We start from the raw sequence: 27,525 nt of genomic DNA on the forward strand, positions 1-27,525 counted from the left end.
CTCTTGACAAGTGAACTCAGTAAAGCATTTTGAGGATTTAATTGAAGCTTGCAGAGGGAAGCATCCCAGCTCTGAAGACTTCAACATTTAAATGTCACTGTTCGCTCTATCTTTCATACTTCACACACAGAAACTACATTAATTACTGAACCTCAGTTTCAAAAAATTGTCAATAGACATGAATACTCTCCACCACAGACACACACACACACATATATATATGTATATATACACACACATATATACTTTTCATGTCTGATGTATCTTTATAAGCCTAAAGTCAACCTGGCAACTTTATTTAATTCTTCACTTTGGCCACACTGCAGTCACACTCATTTGTTTCTGGGTTCCCAAGTGAACAAAAAGGTTTTCCATAAGAACAGGTAAGCATAGCTGTAAGGCAGTTCATCACAGACTCCACACCCTACAGGCAGGTGATGCAGCGCCCAATTTGGAAGACTGCCCTGGACAGAAGCAGTGTCATCCCAGCCACCCTCACTGAGTCCTCACATCACCTTCTCTCTTCAGTCAAAGAATGCACCATGTGCTCACTTTGCAAAGATGAAACAATTTGCATATTGGGAAAGTGCAAAGCAGCAGTTTTGCTTTAGTCATTTTAACATTAAAACTATTTTTAAAAAAATAACGCTCAAGGCCAGACTATTTGAGGCTTCTCAGTCAGCTGCTCATATCCTTTATTTCACTTGGGTTCAGTAATCTGCTCACACACCAAGGTACCACAGCTTACTGCTGTGGACTGTCCCTTCAGTACCAAACAATGTTGCTTGAAATATACAATTCTTAAAGCATGCTTTTTGTGCGAGAAGAGGCAGTGACCAGGTTCCTGCTACAGTGGAACATGCCATGTGTGCGGCAGCAGCAGCAATCCTAACACAGGACTGCTGGACTGGGTCACGACCAGCGCTGACTGCTCCGTTCACTCAGACTGCACACAGAGCAGCCAAGCCAGGGATCAAGGTGTAACAAGATCAAGTGGCCTAAGGGCAAGTAGCCTCACAGAAAATAAACAGTTATGTGCCATGAGTATTCACACCATCCGACCCACAAACTGGATCACATCTCCTGCTGGTTTGCTGCCAAAGGTGCTACCGCAGGCGATGGCATAAAGCCTGGATCAGCTGGCAAAAGCAGAGTACCACGGGCCCACTGCAGACAGCTGCTTCCAGCCTGCTGGAAGCCACGAGAAAACCAAATCAAAGCAAACCAAAACCTTCCCGCCTGCTGCGCGGCCTCGCCAGCTCCCGAGAGAGCTCTGAAGCAACGCGGTTGCTCGCGGGCAGTTCACGACGGATGCCCTGGCACAGCTGAAAGGCTCCCTGCGCCCGAACTGGGGCGCTGAGTCAGCGCCAACACTACAACAGGCGGCGGGCACTAGCGGACTTCAGCGCCTCGGAGAAAGGGCTGGCGCGGTAACTGCCCGATTCGGCCACAGCGGGGCAGCCCGGAGCCGCCCGCTCACGCTCCTCGCTCCGGGCAGTGCCGGCGCTCGCAGCCAGCAGCGCCTCAGGGGGCGGCAGACGAAAGCGGAAGTACGCTGCTAGCGCGGCCCCCTTCCTCCCCTCCCGCCGTCGTGACTTCCGGTGGCCGCTCTAGCCGGCGCCGTGTCTATGCCCACGGCGTTGGGGGATGTTTATTGTCGCGGGGAGTCGGCCTAGGACCCGGAACGCCGCCGGGCGCCAGCGGCGGGGCGCCTAGCAACCGGCACCCCGCTCCGCCCCGCCCCGACCGCCGCCACCCGCCCAGCTGCCCGCCTGCCCGCACGGTAACGGCTGCCGCCCGCCGACGGGCCGCGCTCCTCCTCCTCCCCACCGCCTCGGCCGACGCGGCCGTCGGGTCCTCGCGTGCACACCCCCCACTGTCCCGCTCCCACCCGTCCCTTCCCAGCTGAGGTGAGGGAGGCAGCATGGGGCCTCCTCCCGCTCCCCCGCCCCGCCTCGCTGCGGCCCTGCTGGCTCGTTCCGCCGCGGTCCGTTGCCCCCTGCGGCGGGCAGTGCGTGGCTGGGGCCGCCGTGTCGGAGAGAGGAAGGGGGCAGAGCATCCTCCCTGGGAAACGGCCCGTTCTCCGGCAGCCCGCGAGGTTTCCACGAGTCTTCCACCGGTTGCCCCCTTTCCCGACTCCCCGAAATAGCGTGCGCGGCCCCGGAGGCTTTGTAACGGCCCCGTCCCCTGTAGCGGCTGCCGCCGCCGCTCCAGGTAACGAAGCGCTTCATAAACCAGCGCTGCCGAGCGGCAGAGACCGGCGTGGCTAGGCCGCCTCTCCGGGTGCTTTGTTTTCGCAGGGGTGGCCGGATAAGTTTTTGGCTGGGTTTAAAGGGGAAAAGAATGAGTTATTTGTTAACCTGAGTGTTGTGACACTGGTTCATGTAGCGCTTTGAGTGAGATTCCAGGTTGTGTGGATAGGAACAGTACTTAAATTTCCTCAGTCGAGGCACGCAAATCGTAGATGTTTGACTGATAGAGGGACGAGAGGCTTACCTGTTGTGTTACAATATTTTGTAACAGCAAAGCAGATTTTTATTTCTTTGCAATGTTTTATCAAGTTCTAATGGGCACCTAACCAATGGATTCATACTTTTGTCATACTTTTGACAGCCTTCCATGCATCATGAAGATCTGAAGGATTGTTCTTAATGCTTGCTATTTGGCTGTAACAGGATGTTGTAAGGGAAAGATGACACTAAGTTGGATGCAAGTGAATCTTGCTTTGAATATGGATAGACCTTTTTTGATGAGAAAGATATGAGGAAAGACTTTATGAATGATATAAAAATAAGCTTCTTGGTCTTGTTCTATAAACTGACTTTATTCCTGTCACTGGATTTGTATTGGAAGACCCTGGGTCCATGGAAGTGAAGCAGGCATATCTGGGAGGTTTGACAGGATTGGGCATTTGTGCCCTACTTGCTTATCGTATAGCTGGTATCATCATTCTGTGCATTGGTCTAAGTGGACAGACTTTGGTAGTGGTTTTATGTGTACTTGGAAATTTTCTCCTGTAGGAAGTTGTCATGACTGTGCAAATCTTGAAAGGTGAGACTATTAACTTCAAAATGGCCTTTTGCTATAGGGACGATTTAACTTGCCACTAGAGACAAGAAGAATTAAAAGCATGTCTCGCTTGCTCATCGGCTGTAACTGGAAAGTTGTTTGGACCAGAGGATTTTCTATAAGAGCAGTAGTAGCTGTGTTGCTCTCAGGTCTGGGGAGGCATTCACCTGCTACCCTGACCATTTCTTATCTAAGAATTCAAGCAAATTTCAGAGATTTGTCACCTCCAGCATTTCATATGGACCTGCTTCCTGAGGGGCTGAACACAGATCTTTACAAATGTGCTTTCCGTGGATGGATGTAATCGCCGCCTCTTGTTCCTGATGGACTTTATTTTGTGCACTCTCTGTTCTCATATGGAAGCCTCCTGTGAAGATTCCTGTTAGCTTTTTTCCAAAATGCTCTTTAAGCATTAGTTTGATGAATGCCTGTGGTGCAGCAGTGATAGATATCCCTTCAGCTGGGCTGTTGGAACTGTTGGTGGAGTTGGTGAACTGCTTTGGAGCAAAATTAAAAATAACCAGTGGAAGTTGCTTATTCTTAGACTGCTGGTAAAAAAGGTGTTTATTAAACTCTTCTGACACTAACGTAACCATTGTTAAATACCCCTCATCTACCTTTATAGCTCTGAGTTTCTTGGATCAAAGGTAGCCAAAAGCTTAAAATACTTTGTTTATATACTCCATCCCAAGTGCCTTTCCCCTCTCTTTGATGGTGATAGCGTGGTTGTTTTGGACCTTTTGAAGGCAGAGAGTGCTGGCTTTTTTTAGATTGTAAGCTTTCAGTGCAGGATGATTATCTTCATGTGTTTTTATATAGTATCTAAAATAGTGTGGCTGTGTCCTAACTGGGGGTGCCTGGGTAGTGCTTTGTTTAAGAGCCTGAGTGCTCATTCCTTCTTCCAAAGTATTTCTTATTCTGGGAAGTTTCTCATGTTTCAGTATAGAATACATTACAGTGTCAAATATCCTTGAGTTAGGTTTTGTGGGTTTTATGTGTATTATCATGCTTTACTTATCTACCTTTTTTTTTCTTCTTGAGGTAATATTCCAGGTCTATCCCTGAAATTTATGTTGAAAAGAAAGAACAAACTTTAAAAATTTACTTAATAAAATTATGCAAACTCTTGCAAAGATGTATTTAGCTTTTTTTTCATCCTTGAGGCAGATTGTGTTATACTCATGTAAGATGTTGAAATCAAAGTAGACTAGTTTCTTGTGCTGGAGAATACTGAATGCAATACATAAGTTTAAAGAAATGCACATATAGACAAGTAAATTATTTTCTTTTCAATTTTAGCTTGTTACTAGATTAGCATTAACTAGGAAAAGATAATTTTAGAAATGAGATTTAAGCTGCCAGAATTTTAAAGTTCAGATGGGAGACTCTTCGAGCAAAATTAATCAACAAAACTTAGGCTGAGCTTAATAAAATCAGCTTGGGCATTTGCAAATCCAGAACTGAAAAGAATAAGATATTTGGTTTCTCTGCAGTCCCTCTGTTCTGCAAGTGTAAATGCATAAATATGGAATAGTAACAGGCTTATGGCAAGCTGTTGCATGCCTCAGAATGTATTTGTAAAACCATGGGAGCATTTCCCCCCTGTTTTGCAGATAGGAGACAGAAATGCAGAAATCCATCTTTTGAGATATAAATTACCAGATCATGGCTATGCAGCAGGGATACAGTAGTGTGCAGCAATAGCACAGAGACAAGAGAAAACTGGGAAAGAGAAGAATATTGTTCAGGACTTCTGTGTTCCAGCTAGCCATGCTACTGGCCATAGGCATGCATAAGAACTGCATATGGTGTTGATTTCTTGGTTGGTTTCTTTTTAAATATAATAAGTTTATACTTTTCTTTTTTTTTTTTTTTTAATAAACATGATCTTCAGTGTGTGTTTTTCTGTAGTGGATGTATTTTGATTTTATTTTTAAGTTTAGCTTGCTTCTGTTCGCATGGTTTCTATGAATTTGTATTTCTTGGAGACTTCCCAAACAAAGGCAGCAGGATGTCTTTTCTCTGATTTTTTTTTTTCTTTGTTGTTGTACAGTGTGAGACATTAAATGTTCAAGACAGAAGTTGTAATAAGGTTGTGCTCACTCACTTCTTGAACAGAAGTATCCCAGTCTAGAAACATTCTCATTTACCTATGCCTTTGAACTATCCCTTGGAAGAGGTTAACATTGTGTTTCTATACTAAATGGAATGGGTGCATTCAAAAATATTAACACTTAGATACAGGTTCAGTGTTTAGCATCAGCAAATAAAAAGTTTTCTCAATACAGATTAGAAAAGCTTGGCAATTAGTATTTGAAATGTTCAATATTCAAGTGGGTTTAGCAATGAAATGCTTTTGTTACCTCAAGTAACATTAAAGGCAGGTTTTGGTATTTTTATGCTGTGTTCCGCTACAGCTTCTCTGAGAAGTGATGTCCCTTTTGAAGTGAATGTCACAAAACATATTAGCTAGAGCTCAAATTCAATTTCTGTTGTCTTGAGCTTTCAGAACATGGTAATGAAAGTGGGGGCACACTACTGTAAAATTGTGTAGTTTTTCTCCCATTAAAACCTGTGAGAGTAAACTCTACTTCTAAGCAAGGTACACCCTCATTGCTGAAAACATCCTTACTGACAGCTAGCTTCACAGCATGGTGATGTTCTTTTTTTTTGTCTGTGGATCCCTGTTTCAGGAGAGATCTTTTCCTTTAAAATTTTAATTTTCCTCTCTTTCAACCACCTTTTCCTTTGTTCAGAATAAGCACATGACTTTTCTCCCCTGATGGAAGACAAGCCATCAGAATTTTATGAGGACATTGTCATACAGTATTACGGCTCGCTTAGCAGTTAGCAACCTTTCAACGGTGTTATGTGTGGCACTGATATTAATTCAGAGTGTAGAGATGGAGGGTGCCAGCAGAAACCTGCTGATAATTGGGAGACACTGCTGATCTGAGGCATCTTGTTTTCGCATATAGCAATCACTCCTGGGTTCCAGTAAGTGAACTCAGTGAGAGCCAAGAGTTGGAGCCAGGGTGGAACACAAATGCCTCTCTGAGGATGCCACGGGTTCCAGCTCTGTGCTGGCCCTGCCTGCATGCCATTCAAAATCTGCACATGTGCTATCTTTGGATCTAGTGCCATAAATTGCTAACCCAATCTGTAGTAGTCCATCAAAACCAGATGGGATAAGTAATTTCTAACTTTGGGAATTTATATAATTTTTAGTTTAAAAAGAAGGATCCAGGAATACTAATTAGTTACTCTTTGTTCTCCTCTTTGCCTGCTTTCCCCCCAAGCCCTACACATAGCCTTTGTTTTCTCTGCTTTTCTCTTGCTGTTTCTTCACCTCTCTTCTGTGTTTTCATCTCTCTTGGGTTTTTTTACATTGGACAAGGCAACAATTACAGAATAATTCTTTCAGCTGGAAACAAGCTGCACAGTGGAAGCAGCAACTGTCACAGCAGTTGTCCAAGTACATTATGCACACCTGCCTTGTAGTTTATTACTTCTGTGTTGTTGGTGAATTGTAGTCGAAAGTGCACTTTGAGTGAGTTTGATTAGAGACTGTGGCATGATGTTTAGAAAGTCATAGTCAGATGAAAATACTTGTAATGTTAATTTTGTATCTTGAAGATTTGTGATATAGCATGTAAGGCCAAAACAGTCGAGGTGATATAAGTACATTGCAGCCTATTTACATATATTGCTGTTCTCTTTGCATAGTCTCCTGCTTCCTCCATGGCAATAACTCTGTAGAGCATTTCATATATCTGACTATTTTTCTTTGATTTTTATTTTTCTATTGTGTTCCTTTTGGATGAAATGCTACTAAAATTTTAGCTGAATGGATCAAGATAAATATTGCCTCTGTCCTCTGCTCCTGGAGTAAAACCAGGATTTTTAGATTGTTCTACAAAGGAAAAATACTGAATGAACTATTTTGATAAAAGTCCTTTTTACTGTATACCAGGTATAATCTTGCTCTTTTCTCCTCTCCTTTCACCGAATACTTCACTTGAGATTTGAGATGTCAAGCAGCCTCAGGCTGGGCTGAATGGTAGCCAAACTCTTCATCTCATGATCGTTCTCCCCAGTTGAGGTGTGTTAGAATTGTCACCTTCAATGTGCACAGGCAGACTGGACACTTCCTGGTGTCTTAGGTGTGCTGTGCATACAGTGGTCAGCCATCCTGTGCCTTCATGATTCACTCATCCTTTTCCTCAAAACCACTCGGTTCTGCCCTGCATGTACAATACGCTCATTCTGTGCAGTTCCTGTGGGCAGTACAGAAGGGAGTGAGAGGCCACTGCAGCTCAGCCCAGGCTCTTACTGCCTGGGCAGGACATTTTGTATAGTTTGCATTGTGCTATTATACTGGGAGAGATAGGCCAAGAGTGCTGGATGAAGATGGGAAAGCTGTGATAGCAAGCTGTCTACAGGGCTGCAGTTTGTGTAACCCATGTTAGTTCAAAGTTACTTAGCAGGCTCATCCATTCCAACACAAATGTCAAGCTGTTCAGAATTATCAACTTCAGCAGTCAGAGAAATGCGTTTTCCTGAGGTGTCTAATGACATCCTCAAATGAGTTGAGGAAAGATTATCCACTGGAGCTATGGAAAAAGTTTCAGTAATCTTTACTGTGTCCTTAATATAGTTGGTAAGAGTTGTAACATATTTAACTGGCAAGTTTAAATATTATATATATGTATGCACACTTCATTTCTGTGAAGTCTGGCAACATGGCTTTAAACAAGTAACCTATTTTCTAGCATACAGACACCCACCCTCCCCACACACAGTTAACTTAGATGAGTCAGAGTGTAATCACTTCTGCTTTTTGTCTCATTTAAAGGAAGGATGTATACAGTGGCGTTAGTAGGCCATTTTCTCCTGCTGTGTTTAACTCTCTACTTTTCATTTCTCAGGATGTGATCTTCATGGTGAGCTGGTGGGAAAACTGAGTTGTAAATCACCCCAATGGATGCGGACAGTGATGTTGCATTGGACATTTTAATCACAAATGTAGTGTGTGTTTTTAGAACAAGATGTCATTTAAACTTGAGGAAGATCGCGCTAGAGGGTGCAAATGTGATTTACAAGCGTGATGTTGGGGTAAGAGATTTAATGTACCTCAGTTACCTGTTTTTAAGAATATTCCTCAAGATAAACTTTGGGGTTTTTTGTCTGATACCTGTGTATGGTGGATAGAGGAAAAATACAGCTTTATTTCAGAATTTCTGTTATGTTGGACATTTGGTGTGTCATATACTAAACATACAGTAGGATGAGTGGGTAAATAGTGTTTCAAAAGACTGCAAATAGTGAAGTGAATATTTAGTATAAGAGGAGATGAAAACTCTTATACCTCAGGGTCAGTATTGTCTGCCTTGTGATAATTTTGTCAAGAGAATAGATCCTGATGAGAAGGCAGCAGTTTGGGAGTCACTGTAATAAGGAAAAAAACCAGTACAATTCTCAGGGCTTTCAGCATCTTATTCAGAGGAGAATAGTTTCATTTAATCTATTTTGTGAATGTTGAAACTGGCTGAGCTATTACATGCATATTTTGCCCTTCTCAGGAGCTGGGTTTGGTTTTGTTTGTTGTTTTTGTAGTTTGTGGGTTGTTGTTGGTTTTGTTTAATTACTGAAAGAGATGAAGGGACAGTTCAGGGTTATAAAAAATAAAGGAAGTATTAGTGTAACAGTTGATTTGTCTAACGATTTGTTTGTTTATTTATCTATTTTCCAGTATGAAATTGAACTACCACTAATTCCCAGCTCTTCCATTTCTATTTTTTCTTTTTTTAGAAAGTATTAATGAAGCTTAGGAAACCTAGGATTACGGCCACAATTTGGTCCTCAGGAAAAGTTATTTGCACAGGAGCCACAAGGTGAGTTCATGAGGATTCTTTCTTTAGCTGTAAATGCTTATCTATTTGAAAGCAATGCAAAAGATGGCAAGAGGCAGCATTGCCACTGCAGAGATTCACTCACATTGGGTTACACATAGATCCTTGCCAAGCTGCATGGTTAGAAGGAAATTTTGTATGTGAAATGTCTGCATCAGAGTGAGTTGAAATCTTAAGCAGCATCAGTCCAGCCTTGTGGGAGACCAGCAGTGAAAATTATTTTATGAAGATAATCCTAGAGACTTTATTTGACAGGTCTCTTAAGAATTCTGGGTTTAGCCAAACCTTGAAACTTGGGAAGGGATGACTTTTTTTTTGAGAGGGAGATCTCTTTCATGAAAACCTACCTGAATTTAACTGAGTTATACAGTATTGAGGGACTAGAAAGAAGCAAATGCAATTGTCAGGTTAGATGCATCTGAGACTTGCTAAGTTATTAAGAGCTGGGTTCCTTTAAGTTATGTCTGTTGTGGAGTAAGGACAAGGTACAGTAATAAACTTGCATACTTTCTATTCCTGGTCTTTGTTTCAAAATAGAAGATGATTTTCAGAATGTTCACTCCAGACTAGGCGTGATTGTATTTGTCTCCTCAGAGTATTTAAGTATCGCATGTGATCAAAATACATCTCCCACTTCAGCTGGGGCCAAGTGTGAAGATACTGTTCAAATGGGGCATAAAGAACCCATCTGGATAGTTAAATTGTAATGTGTACATTAGGATAAAATGAGGACTCTCCATGTGATCATGGTTCATGCACTATGCACTGTTTTGTAGTCTGAGTAGCTGTTGTGGTATGTGTGCACATAAGCATACAGTCTGTTTCTGTCAATGATAGATTGATTCTTTTCTCTCCTTTATAGTGAAGAAGAAGCTAAATTTGGTGCCAGACGATTAGCTCGTAGTCTACAGAAACTAGGTTTTCAGGTAATTCTAATGAAAAAGCACTTTAATGACTTCAGCAAGGCTGGTAGTCCATTTATTAGAAAGAAGGAAAAAGGAGGGAGCATAACAATTATTTAGCAGTGAACACGTTTTCCCTCAGATACCCCTTTTGTGTCTGCATACATTTTCCAGATGCTGGTTAAAGAGGAGCTGATTTGTTTTTGTGGATTTGAGTTTCCTTTGGCAGCTCAGAGCAGTGCTTCTTTGCTGGCTAATGAACAACAAAACTTGTTTAATAAACGAACCACCTACAGATGTTTCTTGGACAGCATTTACAATATCTTGAAAGACTTACTTGGAAGAAGTGCTGAAGAGCATGAATCTTAACTGTTGTTTGAACATCATATTCCTTATTTCTGATAAAATAGCAGATATGTCTGTTAAGTGCAAGTTTGAGCTTCTGTCATTAAAGGGGGCAGAAATGCTTCTGCACTGTCAGGTGGCAGAGCAGGAAATAAACCAAATAAAACACTTTGGACGTGAAACCCCTCTTTTTTCTGGCTGTGGGTTAGCATTACCAGGCACACACTGCCATTGCATTTCATAGTAAAGGCTGAAAACCAGCAACGTGAATGAGTTCAAATGACATATTTAAGTACTCTAAAGCTTTCTGGCATTCACTTATGCTGTTTATGGACAGGTAGTTAAATAGGCACAGTGCCTGTCCTTTGGCAGGCAGGAGCTAGCTGTGCTTGTAGTAAATAAAGGCAGTGGTGACCGGCATCCTGGTAATGCTGCGTCAGACCCAAGCAGAAGTTGGACACTGTTAGGAATATATACATGAAACCCAGCCACTTGAAGTTGGAATGGAACATTGTATCAGTGACGTGAACAGTGCTTCCAGGGTAGATGCACAAAGTTTTATTATAAAGTGAACAGTTTAAGTGGAACATATTTTGAAGATTAAATTGATAGTTGACCTTTTGTAAGGATAAATTGCTTCTATTGGTAGTATCCCTCTAAAAAGTTTTGACTGAGGAATGGTCATTTTAAGTTCAGGCAATCTCAGAAAATGAACAAAAGTTTCTTCAGTGATATTGCCAGCACTGACTTCTCAGCACTGTTATTTGTTGCTTTGTTGTCATCTGAAATAGCTGTGATAAAGAATAATTGAAAGCCAGAAGTTTGAGCTGGGTTTCAGAAAAACAGCTTGGTGTACTGGCCACTGGAAATTTGAAACAAAACAGTTATCACCCTGTTTCTTATTTTTAGCTTTGATAAAAATGTTATGTAGCAACAAGGCATCGAAGAAGTTTTCAAATTGTGTAGGAGTCTTGTAACAATGAAGTTTATGCTTTTTCCCTGATGATTTTAGTGTTCCATGAGCTATTTCATTTAGTTTGCTTTCTGTTTGGAGGTGTTTAGTAGAGCAATGTGAGCAGTTTCTCTCTTAGGCTGTACTATAACCATATAATGTAACTGTGCAGTATCTACTTCACAGTTACTCTACCATAGAAGGATAAAGGAAGCAGTTGGAGTCTGTTAAGTACTGCTGAGATTCCTATTTGAAATAAATTAATCACATTTTCATTTTGAAGTATCAGCAAAATAATTAGAATTAATAAACTTTTTTGTTGTGTGTCCCGTATCTCTGCCTTGCTGTAAACTGAATTTCTGATGTCTTTTTCCCCCTCTCTTTTGAAAAGGTAATTTTCACAGATTTTAAAGTTGTGAATGTTTTAGCAGTGTGCAACATGCCCTTTGAGATCAGATTGCCAGAATTCACGAAGAATAACAGACCTCATGCTAGGTACAGTAAGATTTTATTGTCTTGGCATACTTGTTAAGTTTTTCAGTTCTAGATCTGTCTTTTTTACCTTTTATTTTGTTTTCTAGTTATGAACCAGAACTTCATCCTGCCGTATGTTACAGAATAAAAACTCTCCGAGCTACCTTACAGATTTTTTCCACAGGCAGTATCACAGTTACAGGTATTTTGATGTCAAAAATAAATGTTTAACTTGTTGGGAATACTTAACTTTAGGGCCAGTAGCTTTAGGGAAGGAAGGTGTTTAAAACAGATATGTTGAAGAGATTTTTTTTTTTTTCCCAGTGCTAGCACTTAGTTTTGTTTTTGAGTGCAAGTTTGGGAAGAGTTGGAGGGGAAGTGTTCTTATTGGTAGGTTCAAAAATTACTTTGACTGGATGTACATAGCCTCTTTTTTATATAAAAATGAAAGTGAGATAGGACTTGGGAATTCAGGGGTTTATTGTTTATTTAAATATTAGAATTGTCTTTCTTTTACTGGCTCATAGTGCAGCATAGCATTTTGTCATAAGTGAGGTTAACTAACACTTGCAATTCACATTTGTGCTCTCTTCTGTTAAGACTCAACTGAAAGAGAACCACCAGATGGTTCTAGTCATCAGTGATTTTTTTCCCATGCAATGAGAGACTTGATTGTCCTGGCTCTTGGAGATGCCATGCCATGTTTTTCCCCTCTTTTCTTAATTTTTGTCTTCCACCCTTGGCTGTGTTTGCTTGTGATGTGTCCACCACAGGTTTCCAGATACAAAAAGTCAGATTGTTGGGGGTTTTTTTGAGAGTAGAGTAACTGTTAAAATGACATTAAACAAATCCCCATCACTTTATGTATTCCTGCAACCCTGTATCTTTCTCTAACACTGGCATTTCTGTAATAGCAGTCAAATTTAAGGAAGATGCAGTATCTGCACAGAAGGCAGGTATCTGTCACCAGGCTTGGTTTAGGCCAGTGTTTAACTCAACAGGTTAGAAAATAGAGGAAGAATCCTATTCCATTCCATTTCCTGACTGAGCATGTAAATTAAAACAATATTCTCATAATTACTTGAAGCAATTTATGACTCATTTATGATTTTTGGGAACCATTTAGAACTGTTCTCTATACTTGGAAGAAACTTCGGAAGTATTAAGGTGAGGCAAAAAAATCCCTGAGTTCACAGGCATCAAAGCATGTGAGAAATTGCTATTTTCATTTATCTGCAGCACCAAACTTCTATCCAGGATGAATTTCTGGCATGTTACTGCTCACTTATTTTCAATCATAATTGTTCATTGCATAAAATGCTCTAGTAAGTTCATTCTTCTTTTTCTTTTCCCAAACGCTTGTAGATCATGTTAGATAACCTTCAGATGCTTCATCCTGAGACAATAACCATTCCGTGACTTGCAGGTTTTACCTTAAGACCAATGGTGAATCTATTTGCGAAATCTAGACTAAAGAGTTAGACTCTGTACTTGTGGAAAAAAAAAAAAGAAAAAGCCTGGCTTGAAACATAGTTGGGTTAAACCAGGAATTATTTAGCAGTAGTTTTTGTTGGTAGACTTTTAAAACGATGTACAAAAATGGCTAGGCTTTCAGTAATAAAAATTCCTAGAAGATTAGCTTAAGTATTTATTTTACCTCTGCTACTCAGCCTCTGCCTTCTGGGCTGACTGCTTAAGCCAGTAAATCAAAAAGCCCCCAAGTTGTTAGGAAAGTAAATTACAGTATTATTTTTAGTCTAATTGACTGGTGTAGAAGAACATCTTGCAGATTCCGTGCCGGAGTCTTTTCTTGGAAGTAACAGTAATCAGAGGAACGCTTGGAGTTGGGAGAAATGGGGGAGAAACTATTTGTGTTTACAGTATAAAGTACCTAAAAATGTTAACGTTGTTTTGTAGATACTGTTGTTTTAATTTCTGTTTCCCTAATTTTTCTCTTCCCACTATTTCTGTTGTTTTTAATGTGTCTCAGGGCCAAACGTAAAGGCTGTTGCCAGTGCCGTGGAACAGATTTACCCATTCGTGTTTGAAAGCAGGAAATAAATTTTATAGTTCACCACTTGATGGTTAGGTTCCCTAACCAAGCACCTTTAAAGACTGCTGCACATTGGACTAAAAGCAAAAAAAGGAAAACTGGACCAATCATAGCAGAGGATTAAGGACTTTTACTTGCTCATGGCCACAGTGTAGACTCCAGTTCTTTTGGATTTTACTCTTAACAGTGCTGTATTGTAAAAATGGAAGTTTACAAGATATGAAATTGCTGCTTTAAAAAAGACATTCTATTTATTTTTGCAGTAATTTCTGTGTATTCATAAGCAAAGCTATCACGATGTGCACTACCTTTAAAACATTTTTTTCTTTGGTTTTTGTTTGTTTGGTTTTTTTTTTAGTTTGAGCTTGTGTTTTATTTGTGAATAGTCTTTTACATTTTTGTATGCTGAATATTGGGCACCAAAGAAGCTGTAAAAGTTATCTTTTTCACCTGATGAATGTGCACAAATAAAAGTTTGGAAAATATTTCTCTCCATCCCCTGTTATATTCCTTTTCCCTTTTTCTATTACAGTTAAAATTGTATAGTTGCAAATTAATTTGAAACAATGTAAGAGTAGTCTTTTGCTGATAACTTCTGTTTCTATTTGTAGTATGTGTAAGATTTTGTGTGTGGGTTAGATTGAACTCTCTAGTAGTTACGTATGTTTATCCGAAGATGAAACTTGGTTTGTTCCCAGTTCTCCTAACTACTTGCCCGACTTCAAGTATTTTCTTGCTGTTACATGACAAGAAGACGTTTCTAGATGTAAAGATGTACAGCAAGTGTTTTCCTGTAGACGATGAGGAGACCTTATCAGCTGAAGAAGCTACTGTAGAAAAACCAACTGCCTTGTCCACCTGCTGGATGCAAAATGGAAAAAGTTACTGTGTAAACTTCAGTTTTCAGGAAGGTGGTGGTGTGCTTCAGCTCAAGAAGATGGTGTGGTCACACTAATCCAGCCGCAGCCTATTGCTGAACTATTAACACAGACCTTTTCTACACTCTTCTTACTGTATAATATTTTCATGACAGGAGCTGCCAACAAGCAATGAAGCTTGATCGTGGCATGTATTATTCTTGGTATTAATCTTGGACTTGGAAGCCAGTAGATGTTTCTCTCAATAAGTGCACATTTGAAGCAAGAAGAGAGGTGAATGCTTAAAAATAACTGCAAATGATACTTTTAAAAAGTTACAATAAATATGTATAAATGTATGTATGTCTTTTTTCCCTATCTCACTGGAGAGAAATGTTACACTTCTGTTGTGCGCTGCAAGGAATTTAGTGAGTATAAAAATAGTAAATCGTGAGCTGTTACTCTGGCAGAAGTCATAGCTGCAAGAGAGAGGTGAGAGAACATCCTGAAGAAGCAGATGCCTGTGATAATGTATTTGACCTGTCTGAGGTAATGGTTCAAATCTCTCAGAACAAAAAGAAGCAACAATTTGCCGCAAGCCTGAAATGATAGATTCGTAAAAGCCCTTTTAAGCAGCATAGGAAAGAGAGAACATACGACCAGGAAATTACTAAGTTGAGTTCAAGAGTCTTGATGAAGAAAAGGGATGCTTATGTGCGAGCTTTCTAGTTTGTATAGAAGAGAATGTGGACCTCAGATTTTGTGAAAAGTCAGAGAAAGCAAGGGGTAGACCACCATTAGGGAACCCTGTTACCTTCTGCTTTTTCCTTTCTTAAATTTCAATAGTATTTGAACAGTGAACAAAGTTGTAATGGGCTTTGCAGGATCAAAGTAGAGTCCTAAACGAATGAGAATTTGGCCATTACAACTACAATAGGTATCTTAGGCTTGCTTCTTTTGTATCAAATTAACAAAGCACTGGAGTGCTACTCGTGAAATTCTCAAGCTTTTATAAAGCATATGTCTCCTAAATTTATCCATGAAGTAAGAGGAACATTTTGCTTTTTCATTAGCACTGTCACTTAGCATGAAATGTGCCTGTTAAAACAAAAATGAAAGGTAATAATGAGCTGCAATGTATTAAAATAAGAACTGTTTCTTTTGACATACTGGTTAGAGCCATGCTAGCAGTTTGAGGCCTTTGTAACAGACTGTAAGGGAGCATAAAAAGCACAATACTAAACTTGCGGGGTAGTATTGAAAAAGAGAATAATAGAAAATAAAAGATGCCTTGCGATGTGTGCTCACCTATCCTAGTTCCAAGAGAACCTCAAACTGTTGGTGACAAATACCCTTTAAAACCTCTGAGGAGGAAGGGCATTTGGGAGTGTACATTTAAACTTGGGGAAATTGCTCCTGTTTCCTATCACTGCCCTGCATCAGTCGGTCCCCACCTCAGTCCTGCTGCTAGTGATGATTTTTACATGCATACAAACACCCACTTCCCCATCTTCAGAGGTTAGTCTTTGTTGCTTTGCTGTGCTGTGCTGCCTTTATCTAGGCTTTCACTGTCAAATTCTGCAGTCATATAGACTCCAGGCCAGGCAGCATGCCCTCACTTGCTGGCTCTCACCTGCAGTGAGGTCTTCTTCTTGAGGTCAATCAGTGAGGTCTTCTTCAGTGACCATGTTTTCTAAAGCACTGTTCATCTGGATTCTAAGGGTGGCTCCCATGCAAAACTACACGGTGCGCAGCTGTGGCACTAGCAGTGCCGTAAAAAGTTCGTGTTTCTTGAAGAGAAGAGTTGGTTCTATTTATACAGCCTACTAAGGGCTCCTTTTTCCAGCAGAATGATAACTCTGACTCATTGCTACCTTGTGAGTTGTCATAGCCGCTAGGTCTTTTTCTGCAGTTTCTAGCTCCTTGGTTTTTTTTTTTCCTTTTGGTGTCATTCTCTGCCTTGTAATTAGTGTTCCCAAAAAAATGTGCACTTACAGAAGTGCATCCTGCTTTTTTCAGACTCTTCTCATGGATTTGCAAAGCTCTGAATTCTGTTCCAGCCCAGTCTCTCCCAGTTTAGTATGGCCTGCAAATTTAATAAGCATATTCCAGACCATTAATGAAGATGCTGATTAGTTTTAAATCTGGGACAAATTATTTTGTGGAATGCTTCAGAGATCCAGGGATGTGACTCTTAAGACATGTCTTTGTTTCCTCTTGTATTTTCAGTTGAGGTTGTGACTGCCAGTTGTGTGTCATCAGATGTGCAGGCTTTGTTATAAAATGCCAATACAACTAGGGGTGCCTTCAGAGGGTTAAATCTGTATAACTATGATTAAACCCACAGCTATAACAGTTTTAAAAGCCCTTGACTACAGCATCACCTTTTGGACATATCTGAAGTTAATAAGGTCACTGCAGTTAAACCAGTGTTGAAACAATGGCTTCTTCAGAAAGATACTTTTACTTCCTTCTGTACTAAATAGATGTGGATGGGGGAAAGCTTAGAAGAGGTCACAATCAACCCAAAACCTGTAAGGTGGGGAGACAATTTCTATGGTATTATCTGAATTAAATTTATTTTTGTAGGAACACTCACAAAATTCATTATAGCAGAGGTTGGTTTGGGAAACTGCAATACTGAGAAAGACTTTTCAGACGTCCATTTCACTAAACGTGATGGAATAGACATTGTAAGCCAGTACAGTCTTGGCTTGCACTTGCAAAGATCTGTTATCTAGGGGCAACTATCAGAAAATAGTGCCAACAAATGGGGATGCCATTGGGCATGTAGGTAATTCACTACCTAGTAACATCATAGAGCAGGAAGTTGATGCACTTCCTATAATATAATCCTACTGAAAGTACATTATATTGTTAGATTTAATCTCAGGCACTTGTTAGTATGAGAATGATGTGGTTAACAACATGTTTGGGAAACCACTCGGTCACCTTGGTATTTCTCGCTCTGAAGCTGAATTAGCAGAACATGTGATACTGGTAACTGTCCTCCAGCCCAGACATGAAGCAAGTGGAGAGAGTTCAGTAGGCAGCTATGCTGAAAAACTGAGGAAGATACTAACATGCAGGAACCCAGAAAATAGTGGGCTCGGGCTGTTTTTTTTGACAAGATCGTTTTACAAGTGTTCTTACTCTATGAGGTCCAGCCTGCAGCCCTTTGCTGGCACTTGAGAAGTTCTAGATCTTTTGCTTTTCTTCAGTGAGTGCTTGCCAGGTTTCCAGGCTTGACAGATACTCATTAGGCAGCAGGTGGGACTGACCCTGTATTCTATATTCTATTATTTCCATTTCAGTAACAGAATGTGTTGTTTTCTCTAGCAAGAAGAAATTGGTGTTTGTCAAAACTATTCTTTCTTTGAGCCTACTACATTGAAAAAAAAAAAATCCTTCTCTGTATCACAATAAGAGCAGATCCCCAAAGTGCAAAAATCACAAACCCCAAAAATAAACCCCAAACCTCACCAAATCTTGACAGTTTGGCCATGTTCTCATCTTGATTTCCTCACACCTCCAAGTGTGAATATTTAAGGTAACAAATTCAACTTTCAATGCATGAAACATCTCGGCTTGAAAACTTGATTCCCTTTCCCCACCCTCTCCAGAGTCAATCTCTGACTTTACCTCCTTTGCACTCTGTGTGCCTTTCTCATCCACATCTTCTCTCCCACTGCTTCAAATCCAGCTCTCCCCATTTCACACCGCTGTGCAGCTCCTATGTAGTTGGGCTCTACTGCATTTTGCATTCTTTTTCTGATTGTTTGCAAAAGTTACAAGAATGCTCTTACCTTTGTCAATTGCTGCTGCTGTAGCATGGAGTAAACTGTTAACTGCTGAGGTCAGGGAAACACAAGGAGCAAGGGCTTCTGCCCATGCAGCAGCACAGGGACCTCTTCTAGCCTCTTCTGGTCAATATTGGAATTGTGGACCTCAAAGGAAATTCTAAGCAGGTCTTCAATTTTTGTTGTAAAATTCAAAGAAAAGGACCAAAAGGTTTCCATGTCTGTGGAAGCACCTGTGACACAGCGTGGAATTTTAGCTTGGGATGGGAACCTGCCAATTTGCCACAGGGCAAAAGGCTTACTGCTTCATTGGTGTGAGTCATTTTTGTCTCAGGTGCACAGCTCCACTGTCTCTCCACGTGTCCTGAGTGTGCTTGGTCTCTCGCTGCTTAATGTCAAGAGGACTCACATGATCCCTTATGAGAAGTTTTTACTTAATCTTTGGTACATTGTTTATGCCAAAAACTGCATCTTGCTGAGCCTTATGCATCCCTACCATAAGCAGCCCTAAATTCAGCCTGGTCTCACAGGTTGTTGTGAGGATCAGGACCGGAAAAAACAGGACAGATACAAGCTGACTGGCTAACCGGCAGCCTAGCAATTCAGAGCTCTATAGATGGCACGAGATCTGCATAGTTAAACATTCTGCATTGTGATAACTACTTACCCGACCTTTGTAGCCAAAGTCCAACAGGATTTTTTATACTGGTTCCCTTAAAGCTTGCAATGCAGGAATGTTGTGGGACAGAGTTGGTCGGTAGACTTCCACCCTGAGATAGCTAAATTTCCAGTGACTTCTGGCAAACCATGTCCTGAAGTTCAATAGTTTCTTTTCAGGTTTGAACACATGCTCACTGTCCAAATAGACCTGCTTCTATAAATTTACAGTGTTGTTCCTATAAGTTTACAGTGTCAGTATCTGGAAGTGTGACCTTGTGACAATCTGACCAGAACTGATCTGCTCTGCTCAGAAGTAAAACTTTACCTGGATCAGTAAGCTACTGCTCCTTCAATGCAGGACACAGTCATGTGGATTTAATGTTATGAGACAGCAAATAAAGTGAGATCATGTGCTTAGTGAGTAGTATCTGCACTCCAGGTGACAGTGTCAATCTCAGTTACATGCTGGAAGAAATGCTGCTGTGTGGCTGCTAAGATAGCCAGCATGCTTTCAAAGAATGCTTTTTTTTTTTTCCCCTCTAAACAAAAAACCATTTATTTATCTGCTAATAAATATTTATCTACCCGATAAATCTAACAAAATCTATTAACCTTCTAAGAAAAAAAGAAAAAGAAAGGCAAAAGGCAACCCATATTCTTTTATGGGAGCAATATAGATCATTCTTTGTAGAGACTTGTTGAGTACTTCAGGATATACTTGCTAAGCAATAACCAAGAATTCAATGTAATTTATGATTTGCAATGATTATGGTTTCTGAACTCTCTTTATGCTGCCCTGTACCACACAGTTGTTGCTTCCTGAATCCAAAAGTCAAAGTCTAGTGTGCCCTGTGTTGAGAAGTAAAATTATTTTGGCATCAACTCTGGTACCTCCAGCTTCCAAGTTTCTTGGGACTAGGAAGCCACAGAAATCTTACCACTTCTGTAAGACCATCCTCAGTCCAGAGTAACTGATTATGCAAATGTCCCCTCATTAAAAAAATTCAGCTGTTTTCTGAGTATTTCCTAGGTCACTGAATTCTGACCCTTGCAAGGAAACCGTATGTAAAGTTTGTTTTATGAGCTTAGCATGCTCTGTGTTACAAATAATTAAGTTCTGATGAACAAGATCCTTTTTTCAAGTCTCAGTAAACTGAAGCCTACATTATTTTGTAAGCAGTTCATACCGGTTCTGCATTAACACTGTCCTTTACACTCCATAGCTGTCCAATTTTCTCCCTAGTGTCTTCCCAAAGGTACAGACAAAGAGCTGCAAACCCTTTTCAGTCACCCCTCTCCCCTTCCTTTGGTTTTTTAGCTTGGCTAAACAGACCCATCTTTGGTGGGCTCCCATGAGTCTATCCCTTCTTGGCACCCCAGTTGTTCTTTGCACCATTCCCAGGCTGAACTCTTCTTGAATATTAACAACTGGAATTATGCACAATTTCCATTCACCTCCTGTATATAAGAGGTAGAATACATAGAATACATAGAATAAACCAGGTTGGAAGAGACCTTCAAGATCATCGCGTCCAACCCATCAACCAATCCAACTCCGCCCAAGCAACTAACCCACAGCACCAAGTACCCCGTCAAGTCTTCTCCTAAAAACCTCCAGTGATGGTGACTCCACCACCTCCCCAGGCAGCCCATTCCAATGTGCAATCACTCTTTCTGTATAGAACTTTTTTCTAACATCCAGCCTGTATCTCCCCTGGCGCAGCCTGAGACTGTGTCCTCTTGTTCTGGTACTGCTTGCCTGGGAGAAGAGACCAACATCCGTCTGTCTACAACCTCCCTTCAGGTAGTTGTAGAGAGTAATAAGGTCACCCCTGAGTCTCCTCTTCTCCAGGCTAAGCAACCCCAGCTCCCTCAGCCTCTCCTCGTAGGGCTTATGTTCCAAACCCCTCACCAACTTTGTTGCTCTTCTCTGGACTCGTTCCAGCAAGTCAACATCCTTCCTAAACCTCTGTGAGGTAAGTAACCTCACGGGCAGTGTGGGATAGTGGTTTGAAGCAGACAGAGCCTAGATTTAAAAAAAAAAATTATAAACTACAACAATCTTTAATGTTGGCTGTAAACACCCACTGGTGAAAGCTCTACTAAGAAATTAAAGAAAGAATAACTTGTGTACAATAAAGATAGCATGTGTCCCATCAGAGCATGACCATCACTGAACTTTTTTTTTTTCTCTCTTTTATTTTTCCCAGTGAAGGCTGTTTTGATTGTCTCGGATCTAGTAGAGTTGCTCTTTCTCTCTCTCGGCAAGTTCCACCGGCACCAGTTTCTCTCTGCGCTGGCTCACCCAGCACAAGGGGCTCTTCCGGTATTTCCTGGAGAATAAAAACAAAGAGCCCACAGAGTTTTACCGCTGAACACCGATGGAGAGCTTTCCCTGCTGCTCACGCCTTCTAAGATCAAAGCAGGACGGCTGGGCAGGCTGCGCGCACCCCGCCGAGCTACCGGTACGTCCCGGGGATGCTCCGGAGATCGTGGCGCTTCCCCGCCTCACCGCGCGGGGGCGGCCGTCGCCGCCGGTTCCCCACTCTGAGCCCGGCGCCTCTGGCTCCCCCTGCTGGGCCCGGCTCCCCGCGCAGGGGAGGGTCCGCGCGCCGTGCCCGGCTGCTCTGCCCTGGGCCGCTGCGGCCCGCGAGTGAATTTCCGCCTGGCTTTACGAAGGAAGGCGGAAAGGGTGCCCGGCGGGAAACTGCAGAGGCTGCCCCAGAAACGCCTGTTTCTTAGCCCATGAACCTGACCTCTGCGAGGGAGGGCCCGGGGGCTTCGGCTGCTCAGTTAGCTCTGGGCTTTCAGCACTGGGATAACTGTTCTTAATTAGGCCATAAGCAATCTCCCTCAAGCCTGGCCGAGCTGCATTTTACCCTTTAGAAAGTGTATTCTCTGATAATCCAACAAACCCCACTACAGGATGGCCTGTCCCACTAGGCTGGTCACATGTTAATCACTTTCAATCTCCAGAATCACAGAATTGTCAGGGTTGGAAGGCACCTTAGGGATCATCTAGTTCCAGCCCCCCTGCCATGGGCAGGGACACCTCACACTAGATCAGGTTGCTCACAGCCACATCCAGCCTGGCCTTAAAGACCTCCAGGGATGGGACTTTTACCACCTCCCTGAGCAACCTGTTCCAGTGTCTCACCACCCTCACGTTGAAGATCTTCTTCCTAACATCCAATCTGAATCTACCCATTTCTGTTTTGTTTTGTTTTGTTTTTAATTCCTCCTAGTTCTGTCACTCCCTGACACACTACAAAGTCCCTCCCCAGCTTTCCTGTAGGCCCCCTTCAGATACTGGAAGGCCACAATTTGGTCTCCTCGGAGCCTTCTCTTCTCCAGACTGAACAGCCCCAGCTCCCTCAGTGTGTCCCCATAGGAGAGGTGTTCCAGCCCTCTAATCATTCTTGTGGACCTTCTCTGGACATGTTCCAGCATGTCCAGATCCTTCTGTGTCTTATTTTCAGTTTGAATATTCCCACCTCTGCCTTCTTTCTCTGGGTGCTGTTTGGTTTGCCCAGCAGGCTGCTGGCAGGCTGTCAGCAGGGGGAGGGTGAGAGAGCCTCCATTGTCCACTGTGTGCAGGAACAGGAAGGAGGTTGCCTCCGCTATAGCAACATGCCACCAGCTGTGCCCAGGGCCTGACTCTCACTCCAGGCCATCAGCCCTGTGAAAATTCGCCCCACTACATTATTTTCCCTATCATTTATTTATTCTTTTATTCATTATGCTGTTTCCAGTTCTGGGCTCCTCAGTTTAAGAAGGACATTGAGAAAGGAACATGTCCAGAGAAGGGCAACGAGGCTGGTGAGAGGCCTTGAGCACAAGCCCTGTGAGGAGAGGCTGAGGGAGCTGGGGTTGTTTAGCCTGGAGAAGAGGAGTCTCAGGGGAGACCTCATTGCTGTCTACAACTACCTGCAGGGGGGTTGTAGCCAGGAGGGAGTTGGTTTCTTCTCTCAGGCAACCAGCACCAGAACAAGAGGACACAGTCTCAAGCTGCGCCAGGGGAAGTTTAGGCTCAAGGTGAGGATAAAGTTCTTCACAGAAAGAGTAATTGGCCATTAGAATGGGCTGCCCAGGGAGGTAGTGGAGTCACTGCCCCTGGAGGTGTTCGAAAAAGGATTGGATATGGCACTTGAAGCCATGGTTTAGTTGTCAGGAGGTCATAGGTATTAGGTAACAAGTTGGACTTGATGATCTCTGAGGTGTTTTCCAACCTGGTCGATTCTATGATTCTGTGATTTCATTATTCTTTTATTCATTATGCTGTTTCCCCCATAATTTCTTTATTCTTTTATTCATTATTCTGTTTCCCCCTATCATTTCTTTATTTTATTCATTATGCTGATAGCTTCTGAGACAAGTCTGAAAATGCAAGTAGCAGCTGGAAAGTAGCTCTTGAACAGATCAGGAGGGTACTGCATTTTAAAACCTAGCTGCTTAGGTGTTTGGTTTTTTTTTCTTTTCCTATATTTTTAATGGCCTAAAACAACTGAAAAAAAAAATGTGGACAGTAGCAACTTGACAGTAAAAAAATGCTAGTTAATTTATGGTTAATGACACCTGTGTTTAGAGATCGTAACTAAACAGCATGTGTATCAGCAGACCATTTAATGCTGTTCTCCAAATTGATGTGCTCCTTGTGTTGAACACACGTGATTCCAAGGGCCACTCTATTTCTGAGGGATGAGAAAGGACAGGGAGAGTCAGAAGACACAAACCCAGCCAGAATAGATCATATTAAAGGGGCAGCCACATGGCGTTCAGGCATTCATAACAACAGCACTCTCTGTCCCTCTCATTGCCCTTCTACCCTTTTTGTGTGTTGAGCTGGGGACATAAAACTCATGCTGTAACAACCTTTGTTTAGTACGATGTCAGAGTCTACAGAGACACAGAACTTAGTAAATGCACACAAAAATGCCCTATCTACAAGAGCTATCAAAATGCATATGGAGTCTTGAAGTATTTGGGATAGGCCCCTCCTGCAGCCCTTTCTCTCCATGTGAGCCAAGACAGATAGCCCCAAGTGAGGGAACACAGTTTCCCTCCTGTCTGGGAACACAAAAGTGCTGGGGAGACAGATCTAGCTCCAGGCATTCCCCCCAGGGATACTGGAAACCATGATCCCTTCAGGGCCAGTCCTTCAGCACCAAAAAAATCTGTTCTTTGCCACTGAAATCAACAGGTGCATACTCAAGCCTTGGGAGAATCTGATTTTTCCAGAAAAATATCAACACAGTTTCCTTTTCTGTTAGCATGCAGCTTTGAAAGGCTTTGTCCCTCTGGCACCTGGGGGATGCAGTCACATGTTTGGTACTTACTGTTTAGCTAGTTCCATGGATATTTGCTCCAAAGAGCATCCTTTGGTCTCTGGTATAAACACAATGACAAAAGCCAGGGATACTAGGCTCATTATCGTGTAAATGAAGCACACCCAAGACAGGCCAATGAGCTCTACGAAGGAAGAAAGCATCTCTTATTTAATTTTCAAATACTGTAAGTTTTTCAAATGATGTGTTTTCATAGAATACAGTCCCAAATGCACAGGAGAAGTCAGAAAGAAGTTAGCCTGTTGTTCTTGACCCACTTATTTGTGCCTGGCCATAATTTGAAAACGAAGAGTGGGTTTGTGTTTTTCTAACACTCCTTATGAAAGAAAATTGATGAGCCCATATTGACCTATTTAGCATGAACAAATCAATAGATTTGTTTTGCTTGTGGTCACTCTGGGTGAAAACAGTGAGTAGCCATTGCTACTCCTCTGTGCAGAGGCACTGGAGATCACAAGTGCCTCGAATTTTCACCCATGTCTGGTATTGCTCAACATTCCTCCATGAAGCAAAACTAAGCATTTTTCCTCACTGTTGCAGTTGTTGACAGCTAAATTCCCCTCTGTCCATTTCCAGTGCAAGTCACAGGGCCTGGGCTAGAAAGACATCCAAGACAGCCAAGGGTAAGTGGTTTTCTGACCTAGACTCCATGAACAAGAAGATCCTTAGGCTGAAGGATGCACTCTGTGGCCCCTGGAAAGTAAAGCATATACAAACCCAACAGGCTGCTGCAGCCCCCTTAGCCCTTTTCCCTGTTAAAACTAAGCCAGATGGTTGAGACTTTTGATAGTTGTGTCACAAGCTAGAAATTGCAGCTGAAGCTGATAATTTAGCTGATATCTTCTGCATCATATACCTAAGTGCAAGTGTTGCTGGCCACTATGACATCCCCATGTATTCCTTTAAAGATGAAATTTCCAATTCTGCCTGTCTGCCATAAACTAGGAGCACATATTTGCTTGTAATTACCCTTTCATAAATGCAGATTGGACCCAGCTAAGCTAAAAGAGTTACTGTGGCTTTACATTTTTTGAAACTTAGACCAGAACAATGTCTGGGTGTGCATGAACAAGTAATGCTGCATGACAGGAGAAGGAGACATTCAGGTGAAACAGTTGATGCTAAGGACCTTAGGTCTGCACTATCTAGTTTTGGGGACATTTTCATAAGAATAGGTCTAGTGTTGGTCACGTGCCAAGGTGGCCAAGAAGGCCAACAGCATCCTGGCCTGTATCAGGAATAATGTGGCCAGCAGGAGTGGAGAAGTGATCGTGCCCCTGTACTCAGCACTGGAGAAGCCACACCTCAAATACTGTGTTCAGTTTGGGGCTCCTCACTACAAGAAGGTTGTTGAGTTGCTGGAGTGTGTCCAGAGAAAGCAAGGAAGGTGGTGAAGACTCTAGAGAGCAAGTCTTACAACAATTGTCTGAGGGAATGAGTTATTTAGCATGGTGAAAAGCAGGCTGAGAGATGACCTTACAGCTTTCCACAACTACCTGAGAGGAGGTTGGAGGAAAGTGGGGGTCTGTTGCTTCTCCCAGTTAACTAGCAATAGGACTAGAGGAAATGGCCTCAAGTTGTGCCAGGGAAAATTTCTTCTCTGAAAGGGTTATAAAGCACTGGAACAGGCTGCCTAGGGAGGTGACTGAGTCACCATCACTGGAGGTATTTAAAAACTATAGATGTGGTACTTAGTGACATGGTTTAGCGGTGGACTTGGCAGTACTAGATTAATGGTTGGACTCAATGATCTTAAAGATCTTTTCCAACATAAACATTTTATGATCCTATGACTTTGATTGCCTGCCTCTATGGAAAGTGATACAACTTTAAAGGAACCATTGACTTTCTCTTCCCTTATATGTTTTGATTTCCAGCAGATATTTTCCTCAGAATGAAATATATATATATATATATATATATAAAGTTTGCAAAACTTTTAATTAAATGTAATTAGAAAAAGATTTGCCAATCATTGAATTTCAACATCAGCATTTGATTTTTTCCCTTGTTTATCTCTTTGCATGGTAGTCTACTTTGTCACATTAAAACATGACAGGTTTTTACCTTACAAAGTCACCTTTTTCTAAAGGAAATTTTCTCAAAGCCAGGACAATCCTGTGGAAAGGAATTGTTTCAATGGGATTGCCCTTTAATCCTGTCTGATCTAGAGCAGGACTAAATCCTAAATATTATGTATTTTCAACCTACTAAGACAATGGTGTTTCTTTTAAAGCTGAGGTTCACAGCCTATGGAGATGATGTGCAAGATGTTCTGATAGGCAGCACTCTAAGACTGTAGTTACACAAACTTATACAAACCCAAAGATGTGGTGAAAATGGTGAAGTTACAGTAACAAACACCACCTAAATGGACATCTGAATTTAGCTCCTGGGGCATCTTAGCTGCAGTTTTAGCAGTGTTGTTTGTATGGGAAAGGTTTATTTTATCCATTATGAGAATATTAAGAACTTGCAAGGAAACAGAGGAATCTTACCAGTTACAGTCAAAAATGTCAAGGAGATGAGGAGATTTATACCCCAGTTCATGCTGGACGTCAAAGCCATGGCCCGTCCTCTAATCCCACCAGGGAAAATTTCACTCAGGACCAGCCAGGACACTGAAATAAAAAGAAATAATAACTGAAAAAATAGATATAGTCTTTAAAAGGATGAGTTCCCTTCCTGTAAATTTAGGTAGTCCATGAATTCAGATGAGGCCACATGAAAGAATAAGTCATTTTCAGGGACACTAGGTTTGTGGGGGTCCAAACCCTGGAGGACCACCCATGATCTTCAAGCAGCATGCACAGCAGTTAGCATCAGCCTGGAGACATCATACCTTCCCTGGATCTGCCAGAGCACATAGAACTGGGGAAGTGAGCTCTGACTGCACATCTGTGTATGAAAGGGAGCTCTGACTAAATAACTCTCAAGTGACATAACACTAATGGAAGGAGGGCAGCAAACCAAAGTAATCTTCAGCCTCAGAGAGGCCCTGTGTGTTTATGTCACCTTATAAATCAACCTGCCACTCTGAAGTGTATTTGCTATTCCAGCTCTCTGCTCCATATAACTGAGATTGCTGAAGTATAAATGAAGAGAGAGGACCTGATTTTTGGCTCCTTCATATCACACCATGCCACAGGTGATCTA

The 27,525-nt window shown here is 41.9% G+C and overlaps 2 protein-coding genes across 2 annotated transcripts in view; one reads left to right on the plus strand and one right to left on the minus strand.

The window, feature by feature from the left end:
• Nucleotides 1–1,603: 1,603 nt before the first annotated feature.
• On the plus strand, nucleotides 1,604–14,993 carry TBPL1 (TATA-box binding protein like 1). The gene is made up of 7 exons (XM_054162613.1): nucleotides 1,604–1,783; nucleotides 7,998–8,184; nucleotides 8,881–8,963; nucleotides 9,844–9,907; nucleotides 11,572–11,675; nucleotides 11,762–11,856; nucleotides 13,645–14,993. Exons 2-7 carry the CDS (start codon nucleotides 8,050–8,052, stop codon nucleotides 13,713–13,715), a joined length of 552 nt encoding a protein of 183 aa, XP_054018588.1. The 5' UTR covers nucleotides 1,604–1,783; nucleotides 7,998–8,049; the 3' UTR covers nucleotides 13,716–14,993.
• Nucleotides 14,994–21,160: 6,167 nt separating this feature from the next.
• The window catches only part of SLC2A12 (solute carrier family 2 member 12), a 34,785-nt gene continuing 28,420 nt past the window's right edge, over nucleotides 21,161–27,525 (minus strand). The window contains exons 3-5 of the mRNA XM_009907985.2: nucleotides 26,868–26,990; nucleotides 24,361–24,493; nucleotides 21,161–21,357 (exon numbers count right to left, since the gene is read on the minus strand). Coding sequence (XP_009906287.2) covers nucleotides 21,261–21,357; nucleotides 24,361–24,493; nucleotides 26,868–26,990 — 353 coding nt within the window. The 3' untranslated portion in view covers nucleotides 21,161–21,260. The remainder of the gene's footprint in view (nucleotides 21,358–24,360; nucleotides 24,494–26,867; nucleotides 26,991–27,525) is intronic.

Source organism: Dryobates pubescens, chromosome 6 (assembly GCF_014839835.1).
Source record: "Dryobates pubescens isolate bDryPub1 chromosome 6, bDryPub1.pri, whole genome shotgun sequence".
NCBI lineage: Eukaryota > Metazoa > Chordata > Aves > Piciformes > Picidae > Dryobates > Dryobates pubescens.

Bases quoted from the DNA above. Each gene is read 5' to 3' on its own strand.
- TBPL1 (XM_054162613.1), top strand. From the start codon at position 8,050: ATGGATGCGGACAGTGATGTTGCATTGGACATTTTAATCACAAATGTA. The intron at 8,185-8,880 runs GTAAGAGATTTA...TTCTTTTTTTAG, and splicing joins TTTACAAGCGTGATGTTGGG to AAAGTATTAATGAAGCTTAG. The intron at 8,964-9,843 runs GTGAGTTCATGA...TCTCCTTTATAG, and splicing joins ATTTGCACAGGAGCCACAAG to TGAAGAAGAAGCTAAATTTG.